This window comes from Aquarana catesbeiana, linkage group LG06 (genome assembly GCF_042186555.1).
Source record: "Aquarana catesbeiana isolate 2022-GZ linkage group LG06, ASM4218655v1, whole genome shotgun sequence".
NCBI classification, from domain to species: Eukaryota; Metazoa; Chordata; class Amphibia; order Anura; family Ranidae; genus Aquarana; species Aquarana catesbeiana.
Window position 1 is genome coordinate 342605442 of NC_133329.1, and position 18061 is coordinate 342623502.

At 43.1% G+C, this 18061-nt stretch overlaps 2 protein-coding genes across 4 annotated transcripts in view; one reads left to right on the forward strand and one right to left on the reverse strand.

Moving 5' to 3' along the window:
- PHOSPHO2 (phosphatase, orphan 2) lies at positions 1-12172 on the reverse strand. 3 transcript variants are annotated; one of them, XM_073633951.1, is made up of 2 exons: positions 12113-12172; positions 1-1090 (listed from the first exon to the last, which is right to left on the reverse strand). In XM_073633951.1, the coding sequence occupies exons 1-2, from the start codon at positions 12162-12164 to the stop codon at positions 345-347; spliced, it is 798 nt and encodes a 265-aa protein (XP_073490052.1). In that variant the 5' UTR covers positions 12165-12172; the 3' UTR covers positions 1-344. The 3 variants fall into 3 exon arrangements, with proteins under 3 accessions (XP_073490052.1, XP_073490054.1, XP_073490053.1); XM_073633953.1 differs by having other exon boundaries at positions 12029-12164; XM_073633952.1 differs by lacking the exon at positions 12113-12172 and adding an exon at positions 11638-11998.
- CFAP210 (cilia and flagella associated protein 210) overlaps positions 12165-18061 on the forward strand; it is an 18465-nt gene continuing 12568 nt past the window's right edge. The window contains exons 1-2 of the mRNA XM_073633950.1: positions 12165-12335; positions 16267-16478. Coding sequence (XP_073490051.1) covers positions 12269-12335; positions 16267-16478 — 279 coding nt within the window. The 5' untranslated portion in view covers positions 12165-12268. The remainder of the gene's footprint in view (positions 12336-16266; positions 16479-18061) is intronic.

Here is an 18061-nt window from a genome sequence, read left to right on the forward strand (position 1 = left end):
ACAGGTTTTATTGCAATATTTATTTTGTAGGTTGATGAGAAGGAGAAAAAACAGAGAAGGAAAAATATAAGCATATTAAACTTCTGCTTTAAGTCATGCTGAGACAATCATTATAGCTTCCTTCTTACAGCTGAAAATTGTTTCCAGCTCCCAGCTGTCTCAGGAAACAGGTGCAAGTAGTCCCTTCACATCTGTTTAACTGGATGCTTCAGTTGCTTGTTGCCAGTCAATCACAGAAGTTAGATGATTGTCTGCTTCGTTGAAGGGAAAACTTGAAATCAAGGGAAACCTTTTAACATTTGTTTGCAAGTGAATAAAATAATTAAAAATGTTATACTAAAGTTTTACTCCAACAATAATTTCAGATGAGCCAATATTTCATTGCCTGTAGACCATATGCTTATGGATGAATCAATTATTTCGATCTCCTTAGCAATATGCTTCTGTAGTGAATAGCCTTCCCGTGGCATGGCAATATCTCCCTTCTTCAGGAAAGTTACCGGGCAAAGATCATTGCTGCCATCGCCAATATACACTATTTTAGAATACTGAGCCCCATCGCTGGTCTGCTTGGCTATGAATTCTTCTAATACTTTTCGCTTGCATAGGTTCTTGGGACAGGATGTGCAGTGATGGACATGGAAATTTTGGACGGTGAGATTTCCAAACCGATCAAAGGCTGCAGGGTTGGTAAATACTTGATCAAAAACATTGTGAACATTTGCGTGCGTCAGAATCCAGTCAATAAAGATAGTATTTGAGTCAGAGATGATAATGCAATCAAAGCGATCCTTGTTCTGGCCAATGAAATGGAGAAGCTCAGTCATGCCTGGTGTATATGGTATGGAGATCATAATTCTTTTCATGTCGTCCTCTCGTATTCCCTGTTCTCCAAGGTAGGTGAAAATCCTGCCCATATACTCTGTCCATTTTCCCTTCTCGTAGGAATTTTGCAGCACGTTCGGGAGCGTCTTATCTGGGGCGCACTGGACAATCCATGTGTCGCTGTTATCATTGACAATCGTGTGGTCAAAATCAAAAACTAGCAGTGTCTTCATCTCTGTGACCGGGCTGATACCTTTGAGTTGGCCTGCAGAAATAAAAAAGAAAAAAAGAAAAATGCAAAGTAAACATGTTGTTGAATGGTTCTTACATTGTCTGTTATATTAGGTCTAGAGTGGGTGTTACATGCCAAGCAGATTCATTCAACTAGTCACTACCAGTAGGGATGAGATTGGATTTGGTCTGGATAAGGAAGTAAGCCCGGTACACAGGTATCAAAACGCAGCTGGTTCTGTAGGAGCAGCATGACCAGCTTCTGTCAAATGGTTATGCTGGAAAACCATCATTGGTTCAGAGCTTGGAAATGGCCACTGGTGGTCTTCTGATTATTTTTTTATGATCTGGCCCAAGATAGAAGTGGCAGATGAGTGTACAGCTGGCCATATAAAAAAGAAACACAAGAGGGCGCCTCCCTCTAGGATTAGCAATTTATTAAAAAAAAAAAATGAAAAGACAATAAAAATGTACTCTAGATAAAAGTGAATCAAGGCTTGTCATAGACCCATATAGACCTCCATGGGATCACCGTAAGGCTGCAGAGCTCAGCAGGCATATGGCTAGTCAGGCTTCAGGCAGGAACATCAGGATCAGCAGCAGAACCATAGGCCTATGTTTTGATAAAGGGGCCCCCTGCCTGCCCTGAAAACGTAGCCACATCCCCTCCACTTCCTGTAATCACCCGAGAAACGTGCTGTTTGGAGCCGCAGTCATCTTGCCAGTTTCGAAAGCTGCTAATGCTTATGTTCCAGCCTGAAGCCTGACAGTTGCACTTCCATGGAAAACTCTGCCTCAACTAGCCACATGCCTGCAGAGCTCTGCAACTTCACGGAGATCTTATGGAGGTCTATATGGGTTTATGACAAACCTAGATCCACTTATCTAGTGAGTGCATTTTTATTGTCTTTTCATTTTTAATAAAATCGCTACACCTAGATGGAAGCACCCTCTTCTGTTTCTTTTTTATATGTACATCAGGATCTCAAGACCTAATCTAAGAGGAGCTGCATCCACTTCACCTGGTGTTCTCTACCACTCTCCTGGCCTTCTTATGTGCCCAGTTAAATGACAGTTAGGTTCCAGTCAGCGCAAGCGCTTATTTATTTTCTTTGGTACAGCTGGCTGTACATCAGTTAAATTTCGTTCTAATATTTTCACTTTGGGAACGTCCGATCAATTTTAGTGGGGTTATACCGAAGTTAAAGCCTCACTAAACCCACATCATAAAAAACTATCAATAAATGGTGTATTACATGCTGTTCATATTCACTCAGTCACTATGAGATCTGTTATCTGTATTCTGCAAAAAACCCATTTGATCCGGTAAGAGATATGGTAAGCTCATATCCTGTTTATTATCACGGTGGAGGTGCACCAGGTAAACAAACACATTTTTTTTGGGATATTACTTCAATGGACTTTCTTTTCATCTGTCACTATGCTCTTTATGCCGCGTACACATGGGCAGACTTTTCAACCGGACTGGTCTGACGGACCGAATCCAGCGGACAATTTGACCATGTGTGGGCTCCATCGGACCTGCAGCAGACTTTTTCGGTCAAAAATCTGACGGACTTTAGATTTGAAACATGTTTCAAATCTTTCCGACGGACTCGAGTCCGGTCGAAAAGTCTCCTCGTCTGTATGCTGGTCCGACAGACAAAAAACGACGCTAGGGCAGCTATTGGCTACTGGCTATGAACTTCCTTATTTTAGTTCTGTCTTATGTCATCACGTACGAATCCATCGGACTTTGGTGTGATTGTGTGTAGGCAAGTCCGTTTGTTGGGAAAGTCTATTAGGCACTCATGTGTGTTTGTGTTTTGGGATGCACACCCTAATGCAATAGGCTGCGCACACCTATGCTGCACACGTATCCCAATTGGCCTCCTCGACAGGAATCTTCTATATAGTGGATGGACACTCGTTCCCCTGTCTCCATGTGTTCATCTCTAGAGCTCTAGAGATAAACACATGGAGACGGGAACGAGTGTCCATCCACTATATAGAGGATTCCTGTCGAGGTGGCCAATTGGGATACGTGTGCAGTTCAATACCTGAGGCTGGGGTTGACAGCCATCCGCCCGTATGATCTCCTAAACAGAGATCAGAGGAGTCGGTAAGGGGCAGTGTATCTATAGGTGGAGGACACTTTCTGTCATCACTATTTCCTGGAAGATAAAGTTGCATGCCATTCACGTTTTGGATGACTGTCATTCTCCTCTGTGCAACAGCTCTGCTTTAAGGGCTTTTGAACAAAACCAGTTGACTCAATAATGGCAAGAAAGAAACTGTGTATGGCCCATTGATGTAGTCCATATAAACAAATGGCAAGTTCTCCAGCAGGGCACAAAAAAAAAAACAAGCACAGTATAGTGCTGTGAAAAGTAATTGCGTCCTCCCATGCTGAATCATGAATGAACTGTGATTAACCACAATATTTTGGAAAGCTGAGTTAAATTTCACTTGCCACACTCAGGCCTCATTACTGTCAGACCTATTGAATCAAGAAATCGCATAAATAGAAGCACGCCAACAGATCACAAAAAGCCATACATCATGCCACAATCTAAAAACAGTCAAGAACAGATAAGAAACAAAATAATGTACATGTATCGGTCTAGGAAGGGTTTCAAAGCCATTTCTAAGGCTTTGGAACTCCAGTGAACCATGGGGAGAGCCATTATCCACAAATGGAGATAACTTGGAACAGTCGTGAACCTTCCCAGGAGTGGCCGGCCTACAAAAATTACTCCAAGAGCATGACGTCGACTCATCGAGGAGGTCATAAATGTACCCAGAACAACATCTAAAGAACTGCAGGCCTCAATTTCCTCAGGTAAGATCAGTGTTCATGATTCAACAATAAGAAAGAGACTAGGCAAAAATGGCATCCATGGGAGAGTTCAAATGCCAAAGCCACTGCTGACCAAAAAAGAACACAAAGGCTCATCTCACATTTTACCAAAAAACATCTTGATTATCCCCAAGACTTTTAGGAAACTATTCTGTGGACTGATGAGACAAAAATGAAACATTTTGGAAGGTGTACATCCTGTTGCATGTGGCATAAAACTAATACAGCATTTCGTAACAAGAACATCATGCCAACAGTCAGACATGGTTGTGGTAGCGTGATGGTCTGGGGCTGCTTTGCAGCTTCAGGACCTGGACGACTTACCATAATTGATAGAACCATGAATTCTGAGTTCTAACAGAAAATCCTAAAGGAGAATATCCGGCCATCAGTTCATGACCTCAAGCTCAAGTGCACTTGGGTGATGCAGCAGGATAATGATCTGAAACACAACAGCAAGTCCACCTACAAATGGTTCAAACAAAGCAAAAAATGTAGGTTTTGGAGTGGCCTAGTCAAAGCCCAGACTTAAATCCAATTGAGATGCTGTATCATGACCTTACACAGGCCGTTCATGCTGGAAAACCCTCCAATGTGGCTGAATTAAAACAATTCTGCAAAGAAGAGTGGGCCAAAATTGCTCCACAGCAATGTGAAAGACTCATTGTCAGTTATCGCAAATGTTTGATTGCAGTTGTTGCAGCCATAGGTGGCACAACCAATTACTTTTTATCAGCACCTGACCTAGTAATCTATAACTAAAGCAGATCAAAGTACCGGAGGTGGACTGTAAACAAACCTTCAATGTCAACCCAACATGTAGCAGAAGCATGCTACGTGAAATCATAAAGCTCTGACTAAATAAACACAATATCAGTCATACAATAAAGTCACTGGTGGAGAGTCTACAGTATCTTCTAATGCTAAAGCAAAGTTTTCAGTATGAAAATGCAGAAATTGTGCACCACGAGTAAATACATTGACAGCTGCCCAAAGGAATTTATGACGGATCAGAATTCATATTGACACATTGCCATAACAACATTACATTGGCAAGAATGATCAGCGATAAGTGTAATGACGCTCTGTGTTATTATCTAACCATGGAGCACGACAGCAGAAATACTCATATTGACTAGCATTAGATTAAACCTAAACTTGTAAACCTCAGACATTAAATATGAACAAAGCATATCCCCTCTATAGTGTGTACTTGTCTCAATCCAAAGCACTAAGTGTCATTTCTCTCTGCTGCTTTGTTCCTTTGCTATCAGCATAAATCACTTCTGACAACTTTTCCTGACACTTCAGAGAAAAAAAAGGTAGGCAGGGGAGGGATCGCCAGCTGATTGATAGCCTCAGCTCTGTTCCTGTTGCAGGGGGGTGTGCCCTTTCCCTCCAATCAGCTCTCTGCCCCCTTTTTCTGAACTCTCAGACAAGCTTAACATGGACTTTGAATGTATGTAGAGAAGACAGCAGATAAAAAATGTACAACTTATGTAGGAGTTGTTTCATATCTGTGTATAACCTGAGGCCAGTCACTTCACTGGGTATATGTAAGGGTTTACAGCCACTTTAAAGTGGAACTATACTTATAATCTCTCCAACGCTGTAACGTCCCAGAGCTCCTCACCACCCGCTGACATCTTCAGCCCAGTGGATACAGAGTATTGATCTCCAGCCACTTTCATTGGCTGTGCCACAATGATGTCACTCCAGTGCATGCAGAGGAGTCCTGTCATCTTAGCATTATCAAAATTCTTACACTGAGCTGCAGATGCGCAATTCAGTGCACAGTGAGGACACAGGCAGGTAAGTTTAATGCAGAAGAGACATAGCATGTCCCATCCTCATTAGGCCCCTTTCACACGATGGGTCTGATCAGGTTCACCTGTCAGTTTTTCAAGCAGACCTGATCGGACCCTTCATTCACCCTTATGGATTGGCGGGTGTAAAAGGACTTGTGTTCATTTACGGCCCCCTACCTCCAATCCAATGCATTCCACACAAAAAATAAAAACACGGAAGGGGAAGGGGATCCGTCCCTCTCCTTCTTGGCGGATCAGATTGGAGACCAGTCAGGTATAAAAAGAACAAGCGGAGACTGTTTACAGCCATCTACCCATATGGCAAAGTGGTCTGTGTCCGTGTCCACTCTGCAGACATGGACCTGCCATCCACCTCGCTCTGCTCCAATCAGCAGGGATCAGCGGACAGATTCCTGCTGATCTAAACAGAGTCCGCCCCATGGGAAAGGGGCCTTAAAAACCCTGCCGGTTCACTTTTTTTTTTTTTTTTTTTAAAGGTAAAGTTCCACTTTACAATAGTGATGGTCAACTAGATAGAAAGGACCTCAAGTGTGGCCCCTGACATCATTAAAAGGCCACACATAATATTAAGCATAAGTAAAGTTGGAGCAGCCTATCAGAGACACTTAGGCTCCAAGCTGGACCAATGCAGCTATTTATAAAATAGGCATACCTGCCTATTCTCGGGCCTCCTCCTGTTTTTTATGTTATCATTGGTTGATTTAGATGGATAATAACTCTCTCTATTAAATATTTATATCTGTTTGATATGCATTACCTGAAATCTGCAAATAAAAAATTGGAAACGAAAAATACCCATACCTGGAATTCTTCTTTAGGAAAATACATTTGATTTTTTTAATCCTTAGTGTGATCAAATCAACATTCATTTTCAACCACAGTAGGGAGAAAATATGAATGAGCAGAATGGAAAATTTCGAACAGTAAATGTGGCGTTCAGTCAGCAAAGACCATTTATTCCAAAATTGAATGTTAAAAGCATTCGCCAAGTCATTGTATGTGCTGAGAATTTTTGTACAAATGTGCATTAGAAAATCTACTAGTTTATGGTCAGCTTTAGATGGTCTCCAGGTGGAGGAGAAATGGCGACATGTTTGGACAACAGTAGGGACTTTTTCTGCGCAGGAATCTGCAATGTGTATGCAGTTTTCTGCACAGGAAAGAAAAACGGACCTGACATCAACATTGATGTGAACAAGGCACATAACTGACACGCATGAAATTTGCATTGAAACTGATTGGAAAACCGAGCAGATTTCACTTGCAGAGACATCAGTTTTCATGCACATTTCAGTCAATTTTAATGCATGTTGACATCAGTTTTCATGCGTGTCAGTTATGGGCCCTATTCACACCAATGTTTTGGAAATTGGTTAAACCAATGGGGGGGGTGATCACAATGGTCATCTTTTAGGGCTCATTCACACCATACCAGCATGAAAACTGATGGGAAAACCGATCAGACAAACACATCAGTTTACATCAGTTTTCATGCAAGTATGGTGTGAATGAGCCCTAAAAGATGACCATTGTGATCGCCCCCCCCCCCCCCCCCATTGATTTGACAGTTTTCCAAAACAGTTACATTCAAGGCATTCCATGAATAACTGTTGCAGGTGCTAGTGCTCCCAATCAAACCATCAAATGGCTGGTGTCAAACCTGATCACATGAGCAGCATCATGGCAGTTGCAGATCTAACAAAGGCCAAGATGGCAACTTCCTTGGCTGTTAAGCATAAAGGGGTTTATTTCCTCTTAAAATGAAAAAAATAACAGACTAATGCCACGTGCACACGATCCGAAAATCGGACAGATCGTCCTTTTTTTTTTTTTTTTGCATGCTAGTCGTATATCGAACATGAAGAGCTTACTAAGGCTACTTTCACCTTGGAGGCAGTTTTCAGGTGTTTTAGCACTAAAAAAAGCACCTGAAAACTGCCTCTCATGCCTCCCCAGTGTGAAGGCCCGAATGCTTTCACACTGGGGCAGTGCGCTTGCGGGACGGGTAAAAAAAGTCCTGCAAGCAGCATCTTTGGGTCGGTGTAGGAGCGCTGTATACAGCGCTCCTACACCGCCCATGCCCATTGGAATGAATGGGTAGCGCTTCGGAAGCACCGCAAAACGGGCGCTATTAACAAAAATTGGAAATGGAGATAGAGGGAGGGGATTATAACGTTGCCAATAGATAGGAAATTACAAAAGGTACATAAAATATCATATACTTTATTTACATATATAGAAAAAAAGACATAAACATCAATGTACAAACATACAAGGGTGTAAACAAATACGGTACATGTATTAAATTTAAGAAAAAGAAAAAAAGGGAAAACGGGCCAAGGTGTTAGAAGGCCAGTAGTACAGGTAATCAATTACTACATGTTTCGCCAAAGCATTGGCTTCCTCAGGGAAATGATATAGGCCTGTGCCAAAATTGAAGGTTCCCCTAGCTCCCAATGAAAATTGCGACAGGAGAAAGGCACCCCAAGAAAGTCACAAGCCCTGTACCGCATTTATGGTTGTAGGGGGCAGACAGAGACAGTTATATATTAAAATCAATATTAAAGCAGGGGCGCCTGAGTGGATGTTTTACAGGGAGAGTTATAGTAGAGCGATCGATTTAGTAAGAATCATACAGATTGTGTGACTAAATGATTTAAAACAGACAGACTGCCATAATCCCCAATTGGGGTGTATGAATCATCCAAAATGGAGTGGAGATGGTATCAGTTTACGGTAAAAACACCGGAGCCTGTATTTAACAAAGGTGTAATACCGTGGCATTAAAGCAGCAGCAGTTGCAGGCGCCCCTGAAGTCCAACACGCTATTAACCCCTTTATCCGCCGCTAGCGGGGGTTAGGAGCGCCGCTAAAACAGCGGTAAAGCGCTGCTAAAACTAGCGGCGCTTTACTTCTAACGGTCCCGCCTCCCCAGTGTAAAAGCAGCCTAAAGTTACGTAAATTCTCATATGATAGAATAAAAAAAAGAAAAAAAAAAATCAGAAGTGATGTCATATGTTGTAGTGTATTTGTATTGTATTTTGGAGACGACAACTGTACTGATTAAACGAAAACCGTACGAGAATAATTTTTGTGCTTGTCCTATCGGATAATAGATGAACTGTTGTGATCAGCTCTCGAAAGCTCTGTACTAACGATACGATTTTCGTATGTTCGCTTCAAAAGCGTTATTTTTCGTACAATTTTCGGATCGTGTGTACGGGCCATTAGGTCTCTTTCCCACATGCGGACCATTTGTCTGTTTTTCATCCATCCGTTGACGGATGAAAAGCGGACATCAATGCATCTCAATGGAAAAATGGATGTAAATGAATGATCATCCATTTACATCCGTTTCCATCAACATCCGTTTTTTGGAACGCATCAAAGCTCTATTTTTCTTCTGTTAAAAAAACAGGCTGGACAAAAAATAGATGTAAACAGACCAACGGTCTGTTTTTGCATTAAATAATGGCTTTGGAAATCAAGTGGTTAAGGACTCTAGCTGGCAGATGTAAAAAAACTGATGTAAAAACGGATGAAAAACAGATAAAAAAAAAAACTGACGTAAACTTCATACGTTTTTCTTTAAAAAAAAAAGTGACTAAACTGATGAAACGAACGCATGTGTGAAAGGAGCCTCACTGGCTATATCACCAGTTGAAAAAAAAGGAATAAAAGCCTAAAAAAACGAATGCAGGCATCACATCAAAGACTGGTAAGCATCAGTATAATAAATGTGTGCCTTTGGGTCTCGATACATTTTAGGCCTCATGCACATGGCTTATGAAAATAAGGCCCCCTTTCACACGGGGACAAATCTGCTCAGCGGGAGTTCGCTCCATTGATCTCCACTGAGCCAGCAGATGACAGGTCCGTCTCTGCTCACTGAGGGGAGGGACCTGTCAGAGCACCGCTGATTCCTATGGGGAGATCGGACGGCATGTCCGTTTTCATCAGATCTCATCCGATCTGCCAAGACGGATGGCTGAACGTATCGCCATACATCTGTCTTGAGCGGATCGGTTGGCACACGGGTGTCAGCGGATACATCACCACTGACACCCGCCTGCCCATAGGAGTCAATGGGTGGCCCGCTCAGATCCGCCTGAAAAACAGATAGGCAGGTCCGAACAGGCTTGTCAAGTGAAAGGGGCCTAAGCAATATTTTGGCAGTAAAAAAACTTCTAATGTTACAATATGTACATGCATTTATATGTGTATAGTGTTTGAGTGTAAATGCATTTTACTGGCCAGAATATTCATTTATTCTGACTATTTGAAGAAATTTACACACACATTCAGATGCATTTATGTGCATATTTTCTGCTCAAAGGCTCCACTCCTGCCTTTTCCTGTCTGTGAACACCTACGTGTGCATAGCCACATGCTCACATAGAGGTGCTTTTATAACCATAAAAACACTGAACGCCTGCAGAAATGGTGTTTAAGCTCTCTGTACACGATGCCCCCAAGTCCAACTCTGGGCAAATAAACAATGATCCCTTAAGCCCCATACACACGAGCCGCATGCTGGGTTACATCAGCTGGTTCAAGAAAAAACAACTGACATTTGGCCCGTATGTATGCCAGCCGGTCCCACAGAAGCCAGCTTCTATCAGATGAGCATGCTGGAAAACCAGCAGCTGACCGTCTCCCAATTAAGGATGAGCTCCGGCGTGTTCGCACACTCCACGTGCAGAGCCCGCCAGGAAGTCGGTACTGCGCTAATCACAAGCAGTGAGACATTTTCCCGATGTGCGGCTGCAGAGATCGGGAAATGTCTCACTGCCTGTGATTAGCGCAGTACTGACTTCCTGGCAGGCTCTGCACGTGGAGTGTGCGAACACGCCGGAGCTCATCCTTACTCCCAATCAGTGCTCTCAGCCAATGGCAGAGAGCACTGATCAGAGTGTTCTGGTGGAGGGGCCGCTCCCCCTGTCATTTCACAACAGCTCAGCGGTGGAGATTGCTGTACTAGTTGGATCGTTAGTACAGCGGCTCCAACTGGAGCTGACAGTTATTTTTCGTTCATCTCAGTGTGTACCAGGCCTTACAGTAGGGCTGTGCCTGCACTGCAAAGGGTTAATTGCTTGTTCACAATAAGGCCCCTTTCACACACGGTGGATTCCGAATAGATCAGCAGGGGATCTGTCCGCTAATCCCATTGATCTGATCTGAGCGGGCGGACGACAGGTCGGTCATGGACCGAGCCCACTCTGCTCTATGGACCGGCGGGTGTAAACAGACTCCTCTGTCCATCAACACCTGACTGCCCTCCAATCCGCTTAGAGAAACACAGATCCCCTCACATTTATTTTTTTTTAGCGGACCAGATCGGATTGGAGGTAGGTGGGTGTAAATGGACACACCTCCCTGTCCATAGGGGGGAATGGACCATCTGATGAGGTCCACCTCACAAAACTGACAGGCGGACGTGATCGAGGCCTAAAAGGAGATATACTTACGTGATCCTCCAGGCCTCCCCGCTGCTAGACCAGTCCCTGCAGCTAATGCACCCCCACGCTGCAGCCGTCTGGGGTCCTGATGTCATCAAGGCCAGAGCAGAGCCCATAGCCCTGCACTGGATGGGAGGACACCGAAAGACAGACCACTGCCTGGTCGTGGGGGAGCGCTGTCTGCCAGAGGATCAGGTAAGTAAAAGTTTGTCCTCTCCCCCCGGAGAAAATCATCCATTAACCCCATCAGCCCCATGCAAGGGATGATTTTGGTTCCTCCCAGGTCGTTGTTCCCAGCCATCGATGGAATGAATATGTGACAGTATAAAGGAGGATACACCCTACTGATCATCAGGATGATGAGGGATTATCTGTGGATTCATCATAACCCTTCCAGAAGGTGTGCAGATTACAGAGGATTTCTGGCACTCACCCAGGTGAGATGATCAGGCAGAGCTCAGAGTAATATGGATCTCACCCACTCCTCCTCTATCTCCCTCTCATCGGTTGGCTTCTTGGCAGGAACACTGGACTGGATTTCCAACTCTGGTAATCTCTGTATCTCCCAGGCTGACACTCCAGCCCCAGCTCTATACAGATCCTCAGGGCAAAGGTACAACGTGACGTCAATAGAGCCCGCCCGCCATCTTTACTGAGGGCAAAACCCCAAAACAAAAACCATCAACTCAAACATGACACCAGATCAACTAAATGATCGCCCTGCCATAATGAAGAACTGCACAGCCGCATTATCTCAGAAGATTTTTTTTCTTTTAGCTATAGACCCAGTGATATGTAATAATTACCCCCCCCCCTCCACAAACCAAAGTCCTAGTATTGATCCTCTTCTCGCTCTGTCATCGTACTATCTATGCTGTACGTCTCATTTAATTCATGGCACCGCCCACCTTCCTTCGCAGTCAGGCTGTCACGTGGTGTCATGGACGTACTTCCTCCCATTTCCGGCTTGGTCACTAAGCGACGAAGACTCGTCCGTTGCCAGGCAACAAGGGGACGTGCCAACATCTTGGTGGTGCAGGAGAGAAGAGAGAGGATCCGGGGAGATGGCTACGATGTCGGCGCCTGTGGTTCAGTATGGCCGGAGGAAAGGCTCCAGCAGAGGGCAGGCAGGTGAGGCTCCGTGCTGACACCCCGGAGAATGGAGGACGAGGGGTCACCTATTCTAAAGAGGAACCATCACCGACTAATCAGCATACATATACATATATATTTATTTATTGTCTGCTGGATCTGACCATATAAAAAAGAAAAAAAAAAAATATATATATATATATATATACACATATACACATACATACACACACTATATTAAAAGTATTAGGACGCCTGCCTTTACACACATGAACTTTAATGGCATCCCAATCTTAGTCTGTAGGGTACAATATTGAGTTGGTCCATAAAGACATGGATGAGTGAGTTTGGGGTGGAGGAACTTAACTGGCCTGCACAGAGTCCTGACCTCAACCCAATACAACACCTTTGGGATGAATTAGAGTGGAGACTGTGAGACAGGCCTTCTCGTCCACATCAGTGCCTGACCTCACAAATGAGCTTCTGGAAGAATGGTCAAACATTCCCATAGACACACTCCTAAACCTTGTGGACGGCCTTACCAGAAGAGTTGAAGCTGTTATAGATGCAAAGGATGGGCCAACTCATTATTAAACCCTACGGGCTAAGACTGGGATGCCATTAAAGTTCATGTATATGTGTAAAGGCAGGCGTCCCAATACTTTTGGTAATATAGTGTGTTATATATAAAAAAATCTGCTGGATCTGACCATATAATCGCCATAAATATTTCACTTTTCCTGCACTCCGGGTCATATTCACATTATATACACACACAGAGTGTGGTGCGTCTCCATTCACCGTTTCAGGTCCAATACCCCGATTTCGGGGCCTGAAATGGACCAAAAGATGCACACAGGACTCCTGTGCAATTCACACCGAAGCCTCTGCAGACATCTGTGAACTGGCTCCATAGAGAGCTGGTCACAATCTCCTGCTATGCAAATCGGATGCGGCGATAATCCACATCCAATTCACAATAGTATGAATCCAGCCTTAAAGTAGTTGTAAAGTCACGAATTTCAAAGCCAGATGCCCCCTCTGTTACAGAAAGATATACTGTGCAGTATCTGTGTTTGTTAAAAATTATGCAGCGAAATACCTTATTTCAGAGCACCGCTGTGCGCTCATGTGACCTCCTGGCATTCAGCTTCCCCCAATCTGAGGACTACAATGGGAGAAGCTGGCTCCTGTTCTCTCATTGCTGCTTCTCTGAACTTCCAATTTTCACAGAAAAGTGTTAACAGTGGACAGCCTCAAGTCACTCTGTTAGCTTGTAGAAGAGAGGAGGAGGGCGTAGTATGGGAGTACCTTGCTATCCTAGGGTATGGGGCTGTGTGTTTCTATTGATGCACAGTGTAGAGAAACAGCTCTAGTCCCTGCATGCAAGGGTTGCTTCATAGGTTGCTGCAGAAGAAAGAAACCGCCCTCATACATTGCAACTTTTTGAGATGGGAATGAGGGACACCTATAAGCAAAAGTATGTAGGAATAGGACACACCCCCTGCCGTGACTCCCTTAAAGGAGAATTATGCAAAATAAAGATTGGTTAAACCCACAAGTGTTTTTTTTACCACTACTATTCCTTTATATTGGCTTTTAAAATTTGCAGATGCAGCAATTTAGAAATTGGATGAAAGGTTTAGCACTGGGAAACACTTTTAGATAAAAAGATAAAAAGTGCATTTTATATACAACTATAAAGATCAGACCAAAATGAGGGACAAATGAGGAGGAAAGAGGGACAGAGGGACAGAGGGACTTTGAAATCCGGGACAGCTGGGAGCTATGCACCCTGAAACAGGTAACCCGGGGCTGTGATCATGACACCAGCTTAAACTAAAACAGACGAGGATTAAGGCTCGATTCACACCTATGCATGTTGCTTTTGAGCGTTTTTGGAGGTTTTTTTTTCATGCTTGGCACGTTTTTGAGCCGCGTTTTTGCCGCGTTTTTGCCGCGATTTGCGTTTTGCGTTTTTTTTTTTTTTTTTTTTTTTTCATTTTTTTTTACAGTCTTAAAAAAAAATTACAAAAAAAAAAAAAATAAAAAAAAAAAACGGCAAAAACGCACCAAAAACGCACCAAAAACGCATCAAAAACGGTGCACTTGCGTTTTTGATGCTTGTCCATTGAAAACCGTTACATGCAAAACGCTGCTTTTTGCATGAAAAAAAGTCCCCGACCCTTTCCAAAAACGCAGAGATACAAAAAAGCATTGATGTGAACATGTTCCATAGGAACCCATGTTAAAAAATTCCCGTGCATTTCTGCAAAATGCAAAATGCATCAAAAAACGCGCTAGTGTGAATGGGGCCTAAGGCCTGATTCACACCTATGCAGGTTGCAGTTTGCATATTCCAGGTGCATTTTGTGTTTTTCAATACAAGCTTTTGATCCATTGAGGTCTATGGAACCAAAAACCAGAAAAAAATCCCTGGCTCTTTCTATAAAATGCACAGATGGGAATTACATCCATAGGGAACCATGTTAAATGGACTGTAGTGTGTTCCTGCAAAATTGAAAACGCACAAAAGAAAAAGCATTGGTGTGAACCAGGCCTTAATCACTTACCGCCCGGCCTATAGCAGAATGACGGCCGGGCGGTTACCCTGACTGGGCGTCATATGACGTCTTTCAGGATAACAGCCGTCTTGCGCCCGTGGGGGTGTGCAGCGCGGCAATCGGTGGTGTAGCGTGTCAGTCTGACACACCACAACATCGATCACGCTAAAGAGCCTCTGACGGAGGCCCTTTACCATGGGATCAGCCGTGTCCAATCACAGCTGATCACAGTGCAAACAGGAAAAGCCGTGTATCAGACAGACGAGGGTAGGGGAGAGCCCATCAGCTGCTCTCCTGCCGGGGGGGGGGGGGGGGGGGGGGTGTCTGCACAGATTAATTATCAGCGCTGCCCACCCAGGACCACCAGGGATTGTCACCACTGATGATCACCAGGTATGCCACCCATGGCCACCAGGGATGCCAATCTTTGCCAAGATCAGTGCCCACAAATGGTGTCAGTCAGTGCCCATCACTAAAGCCTGCCAGTGCCTTATCAGTGATCTATCAGTGCCACCCATCAGGGTCCATCCATGCCCATCAGTGCCACCCATAAGTACCCATCATTGCAGACTTTCAGTGCCACCTATCAATGCTGCATATTAGTGCCCATCGGTGCCACCTCATCAGTGCAGCCTTTCAGTATCCATCAGTACCACCTATCAGTGCCCATCCGTGCTGCGCATTAGTGCCCATCATCAGTGCAGCCTCATCAGTGCCCATCAGTGAAGGAGAAAATGTACTTATTTACAAAATTTTATAGCAAACAAAAAAAAAATTTTTTTTTTTTTTTTTTAATTTTCAGTCTTTTTTGAATTGTTATGCAAAAAATAAAAAGCCCCGGCAGTGATCAAATACCACCAAAAGAAAACTATTTGTTGGAACAAAATGATAAAAAAATTTGTTTGGGTACAGTGTTGCATGACCGTGCAATTGTCATTCAAAGTGCAACAGCGCTGAAAGCTGAAAATTGGCCTGGGCAGGAAGGGGCGAAAGTATCTGGTATTGAAGTGGTTAAAGATAAAGAAGCTGCATACTCAGTAAGTAAAAAAAAAACAGCCGCTGAAAGTGGTTAAAAACTGAGGGTTTAATATCACTTTATTTCCTAGAACTTCCATGTTAATCTACTACCAATGTGTATAATGACTGTTTAGCATCAGATATTCCTGTACTGTGATGTCTCTTTCTGTCCTTATACTGCTGTAAACTTCCTTAGTAAAAAAAAATATTCATTAAAAAAAAAAAAAAAAGATAGTAGAGTTTGTTTTGTGTTTTTCTGAACTATAATGAGCCTTGTGACTCCTCTCATCATCTCTTGCACCCCCCCCCCCCCCCCCTCCTTACAGATCCTTACTGTAGATTCTTACTGTCAGGCTTACTAACTAAGAAACCTGTAATTCCCACCGCAGCTGAAAAGGTCACAGACAATGCTGGTGTAACAGTAAAGCCGGTGGATCTGCGTCATGTCACTGTGCTTCCTAAAGCAGACTGGGAACGGATTGTGAATTATAACAACACATTGGAAGAAGAAGAAAGGAGGCTTTATGAAGAGCGGAAGGAGCAGGAAACCTTGCACCTACGTTCCCAGGAAGTGGTGAAAAACTGGACTAACACCATATCTGTGAGTTATGTTCATTATACTATCTCAGGTGATAGCCGTAGTCATTTTCTTTGCTAAATACGAGCCCCAGATCCTGTAATAAAGGCCAGAAATCACACTTTGGGGGTTATTTACTAAAACTGGAGAGTGCAACATCCGGTGCAGCTCTGCAAAGAAACCAATCAGCTTCAAGAATTTATTGCCAACGCCTAATTGAACAAGCTGAAGTTAGAAGCTGATTGGCCACCAGGCACAGCTGCACCAGATTCTGAGTGCTCCAGTTTTGGTAAATAAACACATATTCGGAGCGATCGAACGATAATCTGATCATTAGTACAGAGCTTTTGAGAGTTAATCATGACAGTTCATCCGATATTATCCGATCGGACAAGCACGAACATTTTTATCGTGCGATTTTCGTTTAATCAGTACAGTTGTCGTTCAAAAATGCAATACAAATACACTACAACACATGACATCACTTCAGAATTTTTATTCTGTCTTACGAGAATTTTCGTAACTATTTCGTACTATTTTCGTACTAATTTTAGTAAACTCCTCATTTTTGATATGAGATCAGCATGCAAGAAAAAAAAAAAAGTCCGATAATCTCATTGTGTGTATCAGGCATTAGTTGTTATGCTTGTCTCATGATATATTCTAGTCCTAAATGACCAGACAGATCTGTTATAGGTCGATAAGGTCTTGGTTTCCACGTTGCTTTCTTACATGGCAAAATGTAATTCCTTAATCTTATGGTCGGCCTGAGTCTCTGTTCTAATTATATTTCTTCCTTTTTGTGCGTTGGAGTACTTTTATGATAATGTGTTTTGTTCTGAGCCATGGAACATGTTCTGTATTATTGACACTACGTATGGGGTTTAATGACTTCACTGGCACACTGTATTGATATCTTTTTCTTCTGTCTGAAAATTCAATAAAACTTTATTCTTTAAAAAATATTTATTGAAAGATGAGAACTGAGCGCACTGGAATACGTGTCAATTACTGTACATGCACTTCAGATACGTTTTAAGGCTTGGTTCACCACCTATGCTTTTTTTTGTGCTTTTTGCAGAAACGCACTACAGTCCATTTAACAAGGTTTCCTTTGGGACATTTTCACATCTGTGCATTTTTGAAAAGGGTCAGGGACTTTTTTTCAACGCAAAACAGTGCATTTTTGGTCCAATAGACTTCAATGGAGAAGCTGCAGAAAAGCATGTAGTGTATTTTTTGCTGCGATTTGCAGTTTGCATTTTTTTTTATCTGCTCAACAACAAATTGGTCAAAGAAACCCCAACGAAAGCATAAAAAAATGCAAAACGCATCAAAAATATGGAAAAAACACACGTGCAAAAACACAAAATGCACAGCAAAAAGCACTACAGAAACGGATCAAAAGCAAACTGCATAGGTGTGAACCAGGCCTTAAAACTCACTGGAAAGCATCTGATGTGACCCAGCCCTCAGGCTCGATTCACATCTATGCATGTTGCTTTTGAGCGTTTTTGGAGTTTTTTTTTTCATGCTTGCCATGTTTTTGAGCAGCGTTTTTGCCACGATTTGCGTTTTTTTTTTTTTTACAGTTTTTTTTTACAGTC